General features: G+C 37.1%; 1 protein-coding gene across 1 annotated transcript; it reads left to right on the top strand.

Moving 5' to 3' along the window:
• The first annotated feature begins 239 nt into the window (after positions 1–239).
• On the top strand, positions 240–5663 carry LOC149051781 (uncharacterized). The gene is made up of 5 exons (XM_089187329.1): positions 240–417; positions 520–654; positions 1282–1349; positions 2066–4397; positions 5241–5663. The coding sequence occupies exons 1-5, from the start codon at positions 270–272 to the stop codon at positions 5546–5548; spliced, it is 2991 nt and encodes a 996-aa protein (XP_089043455.1). The 5' UTR covers positions 240–269; the 3' UTR covers positions 5549–5663.
• Positions 5664–17976: the final 12313 nt, after the last annotated feature.

Below are 17976 nucleotides of genomic sequence, written 5' to 3'. Positions count from 1 at the left end.
AGCTAACGAAACAACAACAACGCGATAGCGACTCTCTTATTATGAAAATATGTTTTTTGTGTAACCCGAGAACTGACACGTGAGTAGTCCGAAGTGATTACATAACAGTTGAGAGTTACATAAGAAAGAAAAAGCAAACGTTGATGTCCGGAAGGTTTTTTTTGCATATCATAACACCAACAAATAACCACAAAGCGGCTGCGTAAGCTTCGCAACCAAGCCTTTTTTCAACAAGTTAGCATAGTTTTCCAGTCACGTTGGTGGAGGAAATGAATTCTGTTTTACCTGCAAATGAGAAAATTGTGTATTGTTCGAAGAGGAAGAAGAAAAGATTTTGTGATCACTGCGATCGTCTGGTCTCGATCAGGACGTTTAATGCCCACAAGCGAAGGAAGACCGTCGATAATGCAAAAATTGGTAAGTCAGTGTGACTTTGAATGGTTGCTGTTTGCTTTTGTTTGGTCGGCTTTTCAAACTGCCTGTCGATGTAACTGTGCCTAATTTTATTTTTGATCTTAGATTACACAGATGAATTGCTTGGCCAAGATCTTCGAATTCACTCAGATTCAAGCGACCTGGATCTTGACTTTGATTTATCAAGCGATGAATGTTCTGAAGTTGCAAAATTTACCGCTGAAAGTCCGGAACTTCAAGGTATATATTCATATATCTATTTACACCAAACTTTAATGTTATTCACCTTCAGAATAAACCTTCTTTGAAAGCAAAGTTTGGGTGAGATTGAAGTTTTGAGGGCTTGAAGTTAATTGGCTTATAAAGTACAGTTTTGTATTGCAGATGTTAGCCCGCTCCAGGATGGGGCTAAATTTAATTGCAAAACACCACTTTTTACATATCACAATTCAGCTAAGCGACTAGACCTAGGGGACACAAAAATGCAGTTTGTTGTGCATGTTTATTCATTGTTTGTGACCTATAGGCTTCACTTTTAAGCTGAAATATAAGATGCTGTTTTACAAATCATTGTAATTCCTCCAAGACAAAATTTTCCTTGGACTTGTTACGATTTTGTGTTCACGAGTTAACTTTTTGGCATTGACATGTACATGTAAGGTAACAGATATATGAATAGTTGGGATTGTAATGCATATGGTGTTGCAAGTGTCACAATAGAGAATCATGCAACTTCTTTTTTGAGTGAAAAAGAAGTTAGTTATTTTTATGAGCAAAAACGCACTTGTTTTTTTTTTTTTTTGCTGGTGACTAAACCTGTGCTCTCACTCTCTTTTGAAGTGACCTATATTTCTCTCTAACCAACAGATACACATGTTTCTGGAAGTGACGACAGTAATGGGTTGTCAAGTGCTGAGTCATCTGACAGTTTACATGTAAGCCAGATGTTTTAATTGTCTGACTAATACATCAGTAAATATCATCTAGCCTGTTATAAGCCTTTGCTGCTCAGTGGGTGGAGCATGTACAAAATAAAGAGCTGCACTGAAATTAATTTTCAGCTTAATTCTATTTTAAAGGAATTTGAACTGTATTTGTAATTAAATATTTGTATTGTATTTGTATTTGTAATTTTTTTTCTCCACTTGACAACATGAAGACAATATTTTTAACAAATTGGTATTGTCTTTGAAAAGCCTCTTTGGGGAAAGTCAATAATGGATGTATGTATGTATTTTCCCTCATTCCATGTTTATTACTATAATCCTTAAATGAAGGAAAATGCAAATCATACTACATGTAGTGAAAATCAGTTTGACCTGAAATTCATTGCAATACTCAACCTTCCCATTATGCATAGGTCACATTGATAGTGTTGGCCACTGTACATGTATTTTCAATGGCATAGTATAAAATAGTTATGCAACGCTTTCCTGAAGTAATATTACCATGGAATATTCCACTTGTAACTTGTATACTTCTCTAAAGCATTGCATGACTAGAATGTATTTTGAGCTTTTCCTCTGATGAAGAAGGGGTATTTAATGGCATTATGTTAATTTCACGGTAAAAGAAACAGAATGCTGTTGAGTGGGTATTTTTTCTTTTAATATTGGTTGAAAGTTACACATTTACCCTTTTTTCTTTTTAGGGAGAGACTGATGATGAGGCTGAATTGCAGTTTAAAAACCTACTGTCATCATCCGAGGATGATGATATTACCACTGATAAGAGTAACACTACGCAGAGTAATAATTTATCAGTATTGAGCAAAACATCTATCAGTCTTATAATTATTTTTGTCATGACGTGGAAAGTAATGCACAACATGTCAGATGCTGCAGTGAATGTTCTGTTCTGTTTTCTGAAAAGACTACTGGATCTAATGGCTAGAATAATTCATTGCAAGGCTCTAAAACAAATGTCAAACCTACTTCCCCAATCCCTCTATATGATTAGGAAGCATTTGGGAATCAATCGAGATGATATTGAGAAATTCATTGTTTGTCCAAAATGTTCTTCATGTTACAAACCTGAGGACTGTGTACGAACTCTGTCAAATGGACGGAAGAAGGGTGAACGTTGCAGCTTTGTGGAATTTCCCCATCATCCACATAGAAGCCAAAGAAGGTCATGTGGAGCAGCACTTTTCAAAGCTGTACACTCCAAACATGGAGAACTGATTTTAAAAGCAAAAAGAGTGTTTTGCTACCGTTCTGTCAAGAAAACCCTGCAAGAATTCCTAAATCGTCCTGGATTTTCTGAGAAATGTGAGCAATACAAAAAGTGTCCTCGAGATCCTAACTTCCTAGGAGACATTTATGATGGAAGAGTCTGGAAGAATTTCAAGAGTGCAGAAGGAAAGCCCTTCTTTGATGCCCCCAATACATTTGGATGCATGTTGAATCTTGATTGGTTTCAACCATACAAGGATTCTGTTTATAGTGTTGGGGTGATCTATTTAAGTTTCCTAAACTTGCCACCACAGGAAAGAAATAAAGAGGAAAATGTAGCAGTGGTGGGAATCATTCCAGGTCCTCAGGAACCAAGTCGAAATGTAAATTCATTCCTGGACCCTTTGGTGGAAGAATTGTTAGACTTTTGGGATGGTGTTTGGTTGGACTGCCCCTCAACAGGACCCATATTTTGTCGGCTTGCTGTTCTTTGTGTTACCTGTGACATTCCAGCATCTCGCAAACTTTGTGGTTTTCTGGGCTTTTCAGCAAGAAAAGGCTGTAACAAGTGCAAGAAAGAGTTTCCAAGGTCATCATTTGGGGAGAAACAAGATTTCTCTGGGTTTGATCGAGACAGTTGGGATTTACGCACCAACATTGATCATAGAGAGCAGGTCTGGAGAGTTCACAACTCAGTAACCTCAAAGAAAGGCTGTGAAAAGAAGGAAAGTGTGAATGGAGTGCGATTTTCATCTTTGATTCACCTTCCATATTTTGACTTCATTGCATGTGTCGTCATTGATCCCATGCATAACTTGATGCTGGGTACTACAAAGAAAATGCTTAAGATTTGGAGAGAATTGAACTTGCTGGATGAACAGGACTTCAAAGTGCTTCAAAAAAGGATTAACAAATTGAAAGTGCCTTCCAGTATCGGGCGAATTCCATCGAAGATTGCGTCAGGCTTTAAAGGTTTTACTGCTGATCAATTTAAGAACTGGGCAGTGGTTTTTTCATCCTTTGCTTTAAAGGACATACTACCAGACAGACATTTACAATGCTGGAAATTATTTGTGAAAGCATGCTGTATACTGTGTTCAACAGTTATATCCACTTCGCAAGTGAAAATTGCTGATGACCTTCTTCTCAAGTTTTGCAGAAGTGTTGAAGATTTGTATGGTTCTTCTAAAATCACACCCAACATGCATCTTCATTGCCATTTATGTGAATGTATCCTTGATTTTGGTCCTGTTTATGGATTCTGGTGCTTCTCATTTGAGCGCTTCAATGGTATTTTGGGCGCTTTACATGTAAACAACCATCAGATTGAGGTACAATTGATGAGGAAATTTATTGAGGGGCAACAAGTGAGGGGCATGTCATGGCCAAGAGAATTTGATGGATTTAAAGACATGTTAGCATCTGTAGATAAAGGCTCATTGGCACAGACAAAGAAGAATCCTTTGACTCCAACTGAATATAGAGAAAGTATGAAACTCAAAGCTGACACTGGAACTGACCTGTTCCATTTGTCATTTGTTGACAAATGCTCCATTCAAGTGTTATCTCCTATCAAGGAAGTTTACATGAGTGATGACGAAGTTGAAGCCTTGACAACAATGTACACTTTCCTACACAAGGAAGACACTATTGTTTATGTTCCCAAATTGTCATGTCAATTTTCACAGTTACTACTTTATGACCAGAAACTTGACTCCTGGTATTCAAAAAGTGAACGGTCAGCCTGTATACTTGCGCGATGGTATGGTGCAAATGGTTTGGATACAGCTTCAGTGGATCTGAGGCCAGGTGAGTTTGTACATGTGGTTCAAATGTAGTTATGATTTTAATTTTTTCAAACTAGTTTGATTTGTTTATTCTTTTGTTCTAATTTTTTTGCCATGACTTAAAGACCTGTAGAAAAAAAAAAGAAGTTTGAAATCATTTTGGCCTGAACTTGATTTGTGAGAACAGTGAGGTGCGATAAGGGGTCATACTTTACCTTATTTTCTAAATTAAATGCTAGGCTCCAGATAAATGCTGGTTTTAGTTGAGAAAATACAGTGGACTTAAAAAAAATGCAGAATGTACATGTCCTTGTCAGAAATATTTTGGCTCTCCAAAGAATTATTAATGAAGACAACAGTGAGATAATGTAGAGGAATACTTTTTCTTTTCCTCTTGAATCTGTCTTGTGGCAATTTTTTTTACTTCCCTTTTATAGCTGCTGCAATAAATATTAAGTTCGCCCTTCAGTGTCGTAAGATTTTCAATCAAAGCAGACTTGTTTATCTCCTTTTATGGGCTTCTGTGTTTGAATCTGTATAGTAAATACTTTATTGACAAACAAGCAAAAGGAGAACCAAACCCAACAAACACCTGCTTAAAAAATGATTGAGCATACCCTTTGCTGTTATTACCTTGGTATATTTAGATGCAGAGGACAATAATAGTAAATACTTTCAGTGTTTGCAACTTAACAGTCTTGCTATTTATCACATTACAAAGCAATACTCTACATGTATATAAGAAGTAAGATTCACTAGATCTTAGTGAATATAAGTTCTTAAGCTTTTTGTACAGAACATAGAAGATTACTACATGTATGTTTATAGCACTCATCCTCTCTACTATTTCCTCTTTCTCTTACAGGGATTGTCCAATACTTCTTCAAGCACTCTATAACTATCCGTTCCCCAACTGGTGAAAATGTGAACCTACCTTACACACTGGCTTGTGTTCATTGGTACAAAGTTCACCCTCATGCAAGGTTTTACTTTGGTTTACCAATTCAAGCATGCCTGCCATCATTTGAAGTTGAGTCAGTGGCAGCTTTTATTCCAGTAATGAGGATTGATAGTATATGTGGTGTAGCTGAGTTGAGCTACAACTTAGGCACTGCTAATGGTAAAGAGAAAATTGTTGTGGCTGTCCCTCTTGACCTTAAGTTACATGTATGAATATTAAAGGCAATTATGACTTTTAAAACTAATTTAAAGCAATTAGAACAATTGAAACTGAACTTATATTGTTTGGGCAGTGTAATGCTCTGCAAAGGGTGATCAGAAATATGTAAGATGCTATGAAAGACTTGTGAGGTTAAGTAATGTTACTTAACCAGACAGTAAACAAGACTGTTTGTTTCTAACCTTAGTATCCAAATATGCTTATTTTCTGAAAGCTGATGATGTTGCCATTTGGCTTTGGCATTCTCTTTTGTCTGGCTATAATTGAAGAAACCATGCTTTCATTTGTAAATATATAGTTTTTTTCCCTACACATACATGGTCAGTGAAAATTGGTTTTCAGTCAATAGAAATTCTTGGATTTTTTTTTTATTCCAGTGGGTGGCAGCAGGTGTCTGCTTTAGATATTGTAAAAAGAAGTTTGAAACACCCGGTTTTCACCCAACTAGGAGTCTACTGTAATTGTTGGAGTCATTGTTTTTTTTTCTGTTAGTTAAACTGTTCAACACAAGTGTATATAAGTTAGCTTACCCCTGAGGTCAAGTGAGTGGCCCTATATATTTTCATCAGTGGTGGTTTGCACTGTAATTCTTAGCAATACAGTTAGCAAATAAATGAAATTTTACTTTAGTAAACAACTGTATGGTGATGGTAGTGACCTCTAGCGGGATAGTGCAACTTTTTGCCTTTATTCTTGTGTGGGTTTTTTTGGCAAGATTCTTAGCCTTGGACTATAGATTATTTTCACCAAACTTAAATCATAGATTGTATCAACTGATTGGACTGTGTCAAATGACCAGACTGACTACAGTCATTACTCAACTGCCTCAAACAATCACAATGTCTCAAATGATCAAAGAGGTTCACTGATACTGACTCTCTAAAATGACCAAAGTGCTTCCAATGATCCAAATGGGTAAGATGAGCTGACTGGCTAAAATTACTAAAATGACCAAACTGGTTAAAATTCCCCAACTGCCTCAATTGTCCAAACCTGTTCAATTGACCCAATTGCCTCAAATGACCAAACTGGTTCAAATAACACAACTACTGCAAATGACCAAACCAGCTCTGTTGACCCAATGGCCTCAAATTCCCGAACCAGTTGAAATGACCCAAAAAACCTTAAATGACCAACCATTTCAATTGGTCAACCCAGTTGCCTCAAATGACCAATCCAGTTCAATTGGTCAACCAAATTGCTTTGAATGACCAAGCCAGTTCAAATGACTCAACTGGCTGAATGACCAAACCAGTTCAAATGATGCAACTGCCTCAATTGGCCAAACCGGCTCAAATGACCCAACTTGCTGAAATGACCCAACTGGCTGAAAAGACCAACAGCCTCAAATGGCACAGCTGCCTCAAATGACACAGCTGCCTCCAATGGCACAGCTACCTTAAATGGCACAGCTGCCTCAAATGGCATAGCTGCCTCAAATGACCCAACTCACTGAAATGACCAAGCTCATTTAGATGACAAAATTGGTTCAAATTGACCCAACTGCCTCAAATGGCCCAATTCTATAAATGACTAAACCAGTTCAAATGATGCAATTTTCTCCAATGACCAGTCAGGCCCAAATGAGTAAACTGGTTACAATGATCCAATTGTTTCAAATGACCCAACTTGCTGAAATGGCACAGCTGCCTCAAATGATCCAACTGGCTGAAATGACCAAACTCACTTAAATGCAAAAATTGGTTCAAATGACCAAACTGCCTTAAATGACCCAATTGGATCAAATGACCAAACCCTAAAATGATGCAACTGTCTCAAATGGTCAAACATGCTCAAATGACTCAACTGGCTGAAATGACAAAATTGGTTCAAATGACCCAACTGCCTCAAATGGCCCAATTGTATGAAATGACTAAACCGCTTCAAATGATGCAACTGTCTCAAATGGCCCAACTGGCTTAAATGAGTAAACCGCTTCAAATGATGCAATTGTTTGAAATTACCCAACTACCTCAAATGACACCAACTGGCTGAAATGGCCAACTGCCTCAAATGGCACAGCTGCCTCAAATGACCCAACCAGCTCAAATGAGTAAACTGGTTCAAATGATGCAATTGTTTGAAATTACCCAACTGCCTCAAATGACCCCAACTGGCTGAAATGACCAACTGCCTCAAGAGGCACAGCTGCCTCAAATGGCTCAGCTGCCTCAAATATAATGAACAAACAGGCTCAAATGAGTAACCAGTTTAAATGATCCAATTGTTTCAAATGACTCGACCACCTAAAATGACGCAACTTGCTAAAATGGCACAAGTGGTCGAAATGACTAGCTGCCTTCAATGGCACAGCTGCCTCAAATGACCCAGCTGGCTGAAATAATCAAACTTACTCAAATGACAAAATTGGTTCAAATGACCCAACTGCCTCAAATGACCCAATTGGATCAAATAACTCAATCAGTTCAAATGATGCAACTCTCTAATATTGCCAACCAGCTCAAGTGAGTAAATCAGTTCAAATGATCCAATTGTTTTAACTAACTAGCAACTAGCTGAAATGACCCAAGTGGCTGAAATTACCAACTGCTTCAAATGGCACAGCTACCTCAAATGACTCAACTGACTGAAATGACAAAACTCACTCAAATAACAAAAATTGTTTCAAATGACCCAACTACCTCAAATGGCCAAACAGGCTGAAATGACCCAACTGGTAAAAATGGCACAGTGTTGTCTAAAACTGCCAAACTAGCCCAACTGACCAAACCCATTCAAATTAAATGATGCAACTTCGTCGATTAGGACAAGAGTGTCTTCAGCAGCTATGGGTAAGCAAATTAAAAGCTTTGGAATAACTGGTAAAATGACGGATATACGATGTCCTTACACTTGGTACACAGTTATGTGTAATTAACAGTATCCAAAACAGTATGCACTTGTGTCCTGACAAAGTTGCTGAAGAGTGGTCAAGTGAAAAATCTCTAACAGCTTTAGGGTAAGAATTTCCGCATTAGTTATAGATGAGCAAATTAAGAGCTTTGGTATAATTAGTAAAAATAGTGGTTATACAATATCCTTACACTTAGTATACGTCTATGCGTAATGATCAGTATACAAAACAGTATACACTTGTGTCCTGAAAAAATTGTCGGAAAGGGTGCAGAAAAATTGCTTTTCAGTAAATTTTTAGTGCAATATATATGCAGTACCTGTATGCAAGTAAATTTAAAGCATTATAATGCTTGGTGAAAAACTGGATATAGAGTGTCCTAATACTTAGTATACGGTTATGTGTAATAATCAGTACACAAAACAGTATACACTTATGTCCAGACAAAATTGTCGGGAAAGGGTACAGAAAAAAACTGCCTCTCAGTAAATATTCAGTATAGAAATATCTTCAGTAGTTGTATATAAGTAAATAACGTAAATTTGTAGCTTCATAACAATTGGTGAAATACTGGCTATACGATGTCCTAACACTTAGTATACGGTCATGTGCAACATCTAGTATACATAGGAATAAGGAATCAAACATACTGATCATTACTCAGTCCTTATACATCGATGTCCTTATATGTCAGTATATCTCTCCGTGTACGTCATGTATACGGGCTCATTACACCCCCTGATATTTGTTAATTCACGCAGTGACAGTTCCGAGTTTCTAAAAATGCAATTTGAATTGAGAAGCCAAAATTTCCACACCTAGGGGACCCGTAGCGAGCTCATTTCAACACACGCTGTGATCACTCAGAGGGGTATCAGAGGAAGTCATATTCTTAAGGCGCGCATTTGCGTTCATCTTCAGTTGGTATAAAGTAATCATTGCTCTATCTTTGTGCTTGTCCACGGGAGCTCTTCAACATACAGTCCACACATCAATCATAGCAGCCAAGATAGTCTCACTAAAATATTTTTTGAGTCCCGATATTTCGCTCCGGACTTGAGGCTCGCTCGAAGAAAAACAGCAACACAAATCCGGTTGATACAAAATGCAGACTGCAGACCGGGTACGAAATGCAGACTAGGTACAAAATGCAGACTGCAGACTGGGTACAAATATGCAGAATGAGAATTTATACTTTTTTCTTGGTCCTCAACGTTCAGGGGTATACACACACTGATTTGCGCATATGTGCCTTATATTGCTATTGGCTTACATGAGGGACCGCCCTACAAACACACACACACCAACAAAAAGGACACTGCCTGCCTAATGACCTCTGCCCATCCCACCTCCAGCCCACATAACCTTTTTTCCAATTCCCATCACGACGAATGCACAAGTTTTCTTAACACACAACTGCGCAAAAATAAAATAAAGTTTATTCCAAAAGTCTTGAAAGTTCAGATAAACCGAATATAACTGTATTTATATTTAGCAAGTCCAAGAAGTCAATGCAAATGAATGAGCTGGCTCCAAGAGCTCTTTGATTTGGTGTTGTGTGCTTTTTCTTGCAACCATATATTTTTAGTGTCTATAAGTGAGTAAAATTTGAGAAGCAATATTTTACAAGCTGACCATTTGAGAAGAAGTCTACCTCGGTAATCAACAATGCAATTTACAATACAATTCAAGGAAACCCTTTCCAACTGATTAAAGTTTATTTGATCAAAAATATGAAAGGCAACGGAGGAAATCAGCTAGCACAATTGAAGTTTCCCTCCAGTATTCTGGGATTTTTTTTTCTTTCGGATGATAAAGTTTACCTTAAAATTTCCCTAATTTTACAGTCGAAATTTTGAAAAAACTTTGAGTTATTGACGATTATTTGCGGCCGTAAGATTGCAAGATGTGAGCAAGATTGCAATACGTTCAGCCTTGCGTGAAGAACCCTTGAGTGTTTGAATGTGTTACGTCTAAACTAATTTCAGATTGCTGTCCTTCTTCAAAGTTTGGAAAAGAACTGTTGACTTACTTCTGTAAATGATTGAATCGTTCTTTTTCAAGTCCACTAGGAAGCTCAATTTTATCTCAAAACCATCTTACAACTTAAATGTGTTCGAACATGGAAAGAAAAACAGACGCCTGCTGCTACTTTACAAAATCTGTTATTGCAGACAATTTCGCCATGGGAAATAAATGACAATTTGAAACGAAAGAAGTTATAAAAAACCAGTCTGTCGTCGTTAGGGTAGCTTATTGTATTGATTTCACTGATCGAGCACGTTGCCCACTGCTAAAATTTTTGCTAAGAATTTTGGATTTAACAATGGCGTGCTTAGTTAGAGAATGTCCGTCGTGACGTAAAGACGATGTTGCGATTTTTAAAAAGTTTAGTCTGGTCTTTCCGTGCGGAAATGAAAAGCCGTAAACTAATTTTTATATCCTCGAAAACAATACTTATTACACTTATAACGAGCTTAATCTGAGCCGATACTGAGGTATACCACACAGAGAAAGTATTAATTTGAAAATTGCTAGGAAATGCGACATTTGTATTTTGAAATATTGGTGATTTCCAATAGCGTTTCGCGAGCTTCAAATTTAATAAAATGGTCCCGTTTTAAACTTAAAACATTCGTCAATCCTTCAAATAAATATCTCTCAAATTGCGAAGAGCTTGCTTTCTTTTGCACTTTTCACGAGCAAAGTTCATTTGTCTCAACTCGGGGTATTACTTTCCGCCAAGTTACGGCTACCGACGCTCGTTTCAGTTTTCGCAAATTTTCCAGAATAAAGAAGCAAATCTGGGCAAGAAACTTTACCACGTTTCTAAGTTCACTATACAGAATCTCTGACTTAACTTTGAGGTTAGTCATTTTTCGGTCGATGTGCTACCCTTCACGCGGCCTTGAAAAAAAAAACGCTCTAAAATACCGATGCCAAGAATTGTGTGGGGCAAATAGAATGTGTACAATTATGAAAGACATTATGTAAACAGTTTTGAATATGTAGAGTATTGTTTGAATACGTCACTGTTGTAAAACCGTAATGAATTGTTTAACGATTGCTAACATTGTTTTGGGACTTAGCGTAGGAGAAAACTAGATAAGCATCAACTTACCTCCTGTCTCTCCTTTCTCGGCTCCTCTGTAGTTTGCTTTTTCTTTGTTGTTGACCTCTTTTCAGTCCTTTTTTTTTTTCCGGAGCTCTTTGTCTTTCCTTCTCACGTCGCTCTTCTATAGATATTCGCAGTTTCAAATCAGTCTTTTCATGTCGTCTTTAACGTTTCTCTTGCAGTGTAATTACCGAGAATCAATGAAGCTTTCAACTACGAACTGATCAGTATGACTTTCCGCTCAAAACGCCAAATTCCTTTGGTTGCGCTGCTTAAACTCTGCTAGCCTACGTGAAGCCCTCTGTAATCAGTAACCAGGTACCTGCGGTACGCTGCACGAACTCTGGTAAATGCGTACTTTATCACTCTGTATCTAAGCTTCTTGGAGCGCCCGATTTATTGCATAACCTCCTCCAGTTGTCTTTTACGTACGTAATAGCTAGATGCAATTTCCCTCGCGAGGGGCGAGGGCGAGGGCCAGTGTTATCAGGCCAGACAGGCAACAACCAATCAAGGAGCCCTCTTTGAAATACTATAATCATTTTATCTTGTTCAATATATCTTCACTTATTCGAGATCCCAATATATCTTTGGTTAAGGTCTATTGGAGATGCGATAGAGTTTCATTTTGCCTTTTGCAGTAAAATTACGTGAAATTATATTTTTGAGGCAGCTAACTGTAGACGAATAATGTTAATCTCTTCCCTGTCAGAGGAACGCCAGTAAGGGTAGTCTGTTTTAAAACAGTTATTTGGTCACGTCCCGCAACGCGCTCGCTCTCGAACTGGGAATAGGGCGTTGTGGGACGAGACCAAACAACAGCTGCTAAGGACACAAAGGTAAGCGTGGTACCGATGCATTTTATTTTCGATCAAAAGTTTTTTTTTATACAGTAGAGACAACGGACCACAAAAAACCTGTGTGAGGTCAGATAAAGTAGGGTTTTTTTCCTTTCTGTTAAGGAGAAGTAATGCGATATTTTCGTTATTTTAAAAGTTATGCTCTTTTTCTCTTACAAAACTGAAACCGTTAAGAACGCAGTGTCCCATCACAACCCTCCAAGCCAAAACAATAAGTCTTGCATGCTAAGCATTCCTATGTTTATCTTTTTGGTAAGCGGGACATCAATAAAATTCGAATTCGGTCTTGACCATTTTTTAAACAAGAAAATGTATGTACGCACTCTGTTGACATACGGGAGCTAAGGTAACCCGTACTAACCTCGCTATAGAGTAATGGTTGCTAGGTCGACCGAAATGTCCGCCAAATTCTAATTAGTTTATTATGTTCACTGCACATTTTGCATTGCATCGAAATTAGAACCTACAACTTTATAGCTCAAACAAGCGGATATTAAAATAAAATAGAATAAACACAGAACTGATTCCGCTATGCGAAGAAAAAATAAATTTGCAAGTCTTTGGTATTCGTTTTATAAAACGATAATTGGCATGTATCTCAACAGACATGAGTCCCTGGCATGGATCTTTGCAAAAGATAACGCACTTCACGTCATCACATGTTGTTATCTAAAAAAGCAATTGGACTGATATTTCTTCGCAATTGGTATTCACCATCATTTTGTTCAATCGAAACAATAAATTAACTACATGAAAATAACTGATAATTGAAAGTTTACTGTTATTACTGGTAACAGAACCATCTGTAATTTTCCTCTGCTCACAAAGCTAAAAGTTAGACATATGTATTGTGAAAACGTTAATTGATATCGTTCAAACATATTTTCATTCATTCAATTGTTAGCGTAAACTTGATTCTGACTGTCAGAGGGTTTATGTAAATCCTTTCATAAGTTCAACAAACGATATAAAATAATGTTCTATGATGCCTAAGCGCTTATGTTGCCGTTAGTTTCCTCAAAATAATATTAAAGAAAGGAAACAAACAGAAAAAACAAAACAAAACAACAACAAAAATAACAACTTACCCTCGGAAATCTCACAAATATAAGCGCGGCGATATCCCATACTTGTGCCATTAACACCACCAAACACGCCCTGCTCCCCATTACTGGACCGCTTGTACATGAAAGCCGCGTCGTGTTCACCTCTTGGCTCCCCTTGTTCCCATTTGCAAATAGTCAGCGGTCTTCCATTCACCCAAGTCCAATTCCCGGCCTTTTTTGTTAAACCAATACTCCACTTATTTTCATAGTACGTAGTATTTCGCCTTTGAATCTGGTCATTGATGAAATTCCATTCGTCTTCGGTTTCAATGGAGACTAGGTCCCCTCCTTGGTTTTGGCAGGTTTCTCTGGCCCAGAGCCAGTTAATGGGCAAGTTCGATGTGCGCACCGAAATTATGTACCGAGAGTTTTTAAAAGTTATATTTAGGCATTCTACAAAATGATAAAAATAAAAGCAAAAATACTAATTATCATAATGATAATCAAAGTGATAAATAATAATAATGATGATGAAATAAAAAGATTAAAATCACAATCACAATAAAGGAGAAAAATAAATGAGAAAGAAAACGGGACTTATTTTTCATATAATTTCTTTTTTTTTACAGTTTTATGATTTTTTATAAGATTCCTTTTTTTTTTTTTTTACACCTCCAGTTTATGTTTGATCATTGTCAATTGATACTATACATCTTTCTTCCTTACGGCGTCCGCCATCTCTAACCTGCTTTTCTGAATTAGTTAACTACACATCAGCTAAGATTATCTGTGAGTTCATGTAATTTTGGTAGTCGAGTTTTTGAAAATTAATTATTTCCTTGTTGAGCTGACACCACCCTCACCCCGCCCCCTATTCTTCCTTCCCCATCTGAACAGACTTAAAAAACGTAAAATTAAATGTGAATGTAAGTTCTTATAAATGTGCAACTGGAGATACGCAGCTCACCGCATACAGTTGTTATGGGAAAGGTTGTGGAAAAAACAAAAACAACAATTTAAAGTACATGCGACAAAATCAAAAGATTATCTAGGTGGCGGTAATCAACATTGACATGTAAAGTAAGTAAAGATAAATTAATTAGGGTTTGCTTGTACTTTTTTTCCATTTTTCATGCAGTTTGGAATTTAAAGTCAGTCGTATTAAAAACAGGTTCAAACCCGTGATGACTCGTCCTTAAAATGACATGTTCTCAGATTTCCCTGAAACCCTGAGGTCGTCTGATCATGACCTGAAAGCCACCCACGATACCTGTCAAGGTTATCGCTTGCACTTCTGACACGCTTTTTTCCCGAAAACTTCTCCCAAAAGAGCTGTATTTATTATTTGTTTTTCTAAGAGGGCACGGTAACGAGTCCTGCAATATTTGTGGTTCTTAATGCGGTCCGGATTTTCTTTTGTCTGCTCAGCGACACTGCAACGCGTGCTCGAGTCGCTAGCTACAACCTTAGCTTCGTTGCCTTTTTTCATAAATATATTACGCTTTTGCCAGCTGAGAAGTATTTTTACGTAGAGCACTTTAAAGCAATTCAAGCTAATTAATTACTTATTAATCCTCTCCTTCTCTTTCTCAAGTCACTGTGGCTGCCAGCAAAAATAATGGTTTTGAAATGATTTTTGGTAGCAAATATGCCATTAAATGGGTTGACACGCGGCATAAAAACCGTTTGTAATTAACCTAGACCTTCACTAGAAGTAACTCAGGAAGTTAGAACGTAACGTATTTGTTTAGAATTGAATTAATTGATGGAGTTTTCATTCATTTTATATCTGAATTCGTCCAAACAATTTGTTCATTAACAAACAGTGAGCGATATCTTCAGTTCTATACTTTAAATACGCTTTCGGTAAGTCTTTGCAAGTCCGCTGAATATGGACATTTGTACCGTAAACTTCACAACAGAAAATGAAGGAATTCAACGAGAAAAAGTGGCATTAAAATTCCACTTTTGACAAAAGACCAGATTTACACACGCGATTGCAACAGAGCTATACTTCGTTCATCAATAGTTGATGGAAGTGAGTAATACTTTCTGTAAGATCATTGACTGTTTTTAAAGAAAAAAATTCCCGTGACAGACATTGAACTTTAGTTTGTTTGCCAAACCAGTGCCGTTGATGTTGTTGTTGTTTTCTTTTTTTAAAACGTGCATGCACTTTTGTTTCTTACACGCTCTCTACTTTACAGGTGTCAGGTTGTGACAGATACTTGTTAAAAAAAAAAAGTTTCAAAGTTTGTTTGGAAGCCTTTTAAATCACCTTTTCCATTACACAAATAAAAATATTTCGGTAAAGCCTCTATTTAATAAGCATTACCTCAGTCTGTTTCAACTACCATTTACTCGTTCAAAAATTGTTCCGTTCATGGAGGATCTTGCCGTAATTACAGCCCTAAATCATTAGGGTTCTTTTGGAAAATATTGCGTTGAGTTTAAAAGAAAAAAAAACTTTTATTCATAAGCTAAGGTCGGGAAAAACTGTGCACTCTGTCTTCAGTACCGGTACTCAAGACCTTGGGCATACGTACTTCGATGCGTTATGTTTAAGAGAACACGAATTCACTCACTGACGTCAGTGATCACGCCTTGTAACTTGTGGCAAGGGAAAATTCCGTTGGTTAGATTATCCCAATATCAGCGCGCTCGACAAAAGTTGTGAAATGTACAGTTTCCATCGCTGTTTTTCTAGCTGCAGGCGATGCAAAAAAAGGGAAAATCCCAGGGTGATCATTTTTTTTTCGAAACATATGTCCCCGTTTTTGTCATGGCCATTATGTTCAACTACTGATACACGCTTAAAAGTTCATTCGTCGCTCACACGTACAAGTTAGGTGAGCCGAGCATATTATGTGAACAACATTTTTACTTTTAAGAAGCAAGAGAAATTTTCCTGACACAAGTGCAATACTGCTAAAGTTTCAGCACATAATATACTTCATGTTGGAATGTAATCTTACCTCCGAGCATCTCGCAAATGAAGGCGTTTTCATCAACCCGAGAGATACCATTAAAGAGGCCTCCATTCTTAGATATTTCCGCGTAATTTTCGTTACCATCTGACTGAGAATCTCGCCATTTCGAAATACTTAGTTTTTCTCCACTCAACCATATCCAATCTCCGTCTATCTTCAATAAACCAATGTGCCACGCACTAGTTTTCGAAGTACCACGCTTTTGAATCTCATGACTGATAAACTGCCATTTTTCTTCAGTTTCGATGGAGACTAAGTAACCTCCCTGGTAGTAACAGATATACGCGTTCTCATACCAATCTCTTCCGCTTTTCGAAAATGTGTAGGATGAGTTTTTGAAACAGGTTGCTTGGCACTCTACGGGAAAAAAATTAAAGAAATAAATAAGCGAAAAAAAATGTATACTGATTGTAACAATAGTGATAATTCTGATGATGGAGACAAAGGAATAAATAAATAAGCGAAAAAATGTATACTGATGATAACAATAGTAATAACGATAAAGATGGAGAAGAGAAAAAAAAATTTACCATTAATGATAAAAAACAATGGGCATCAAAACCCTCTACCTCACCGAAGGAAAAATTAGAATTAGGCAAGGTTTTAAAAGTGGAAATTGGGGAATCAGGGTAATAGCACCGTTAGTCCCTGACTTTTTTGTTTTGCTTTCCAACTAAAGTTTTAATCGCAAAACGATATCATTCCATTAGGAAGTCTGACTAATTATTTTGATAATTCAGTCAGATCCTTTTTTTTCAGTTCATTTTAAGATACTTAAATATTAAATTGTAATTACACTGCCTCACCTGTTCCTGGCAATTCCATCATCAAATGAAGGATGACTGTAGAAGAGAAAATGGGCAAAGTATTTTATTGTTATGTCGAAAATAACTTTTGAAACGACCAAAGAGTTTTTTAGATTTCAAGATATACTAGTACTAAAGCATTTTAATTGTTAAAGAAATTGAAAGAAAAAAAAATGCAGTGTCTCCGCAACCGGCTGAACAAAACTTGTTGCATATCGAAAACATGTCAAAGGGATTCGTTTGGTTGGCGTTACTCGCAGACGTAACTTGGAAAGTATTATATAAAGGGAAAAGGAGGTGAATAGCGAATACCGAAAAGTACCAGGTGAAATTTCTCAGTTGTTCATAATGTTGTTCTGCTTATTCATGGCATGACAAAAAAAGAAAAAAAAAAGAGAAAACAATCTCTGTTTTTCATGGAGTCGAGCATTACCAGCAAACAGGAAAAAAACGTTTACGACCAAAGATGTTGATAGCGGTGGCGTGCTGCGAAAAGTATTATTTGAAGAATAATACGCAAAACAGGTTCAATCTTCCATATATCTCTTTCCTTTGATTTTGTTTACTTAAAGCTCAAAACTAATATGAAAATGAAAGAAAATTGCGGTGAAAAATGAAAAAGACTCGGTTTGTAACTGTGCCTCGAATTAACCGGGATGGGCGCTGATTGCATTGGGCAAAGACTTCACATGCTCGGAGCAAAGCAAATACTAGCGTCTCATAGCCTTGTTTTCCATGAATTTACCTAAC

This window comes from Pocillopora damicornis, chromosome 1 (assembly GCF_964200805.1).
Source record: "Pocillopora damicornis chromosome 1, jaPocDami1.2, whole genome shotgun sequence".
NCBI lineage: Eukaryota > Metazoa > Cnidaria > Anthozoa > Scleractinia > Pocilloporidae > Pocillopora > Pocillopora damicornis.
Note: the sequence above shows the minus strand (reverse complement) of the source record. Positions and strands in the feature narration are given on the sequence as shown.

Bases quoted from the DNA above. Each gene is read 5' to 3' on its own strand.
- LOC149051781 (XM_089187329.1), top strand. From the start codon at position 270: ATGAATTCTGTTTTACCTGCAAATGAGAAAATTGTGTATTGTTCGAAG. The intron at 418-519 runs GTAAGTCAGTGT...TTTTGATCTTAG, and splicing joins CGTCGATAATGCAAAAATTG to ATTACACAGATGAATTGCTT. The intron at 4,398-5,240 runs GTGAGTTTGTAC...TTTCTCTTACAG, and splicing joins TTCAGTGGATCTGAGGCCAG to GGATTGTCCAATACTTCTTC.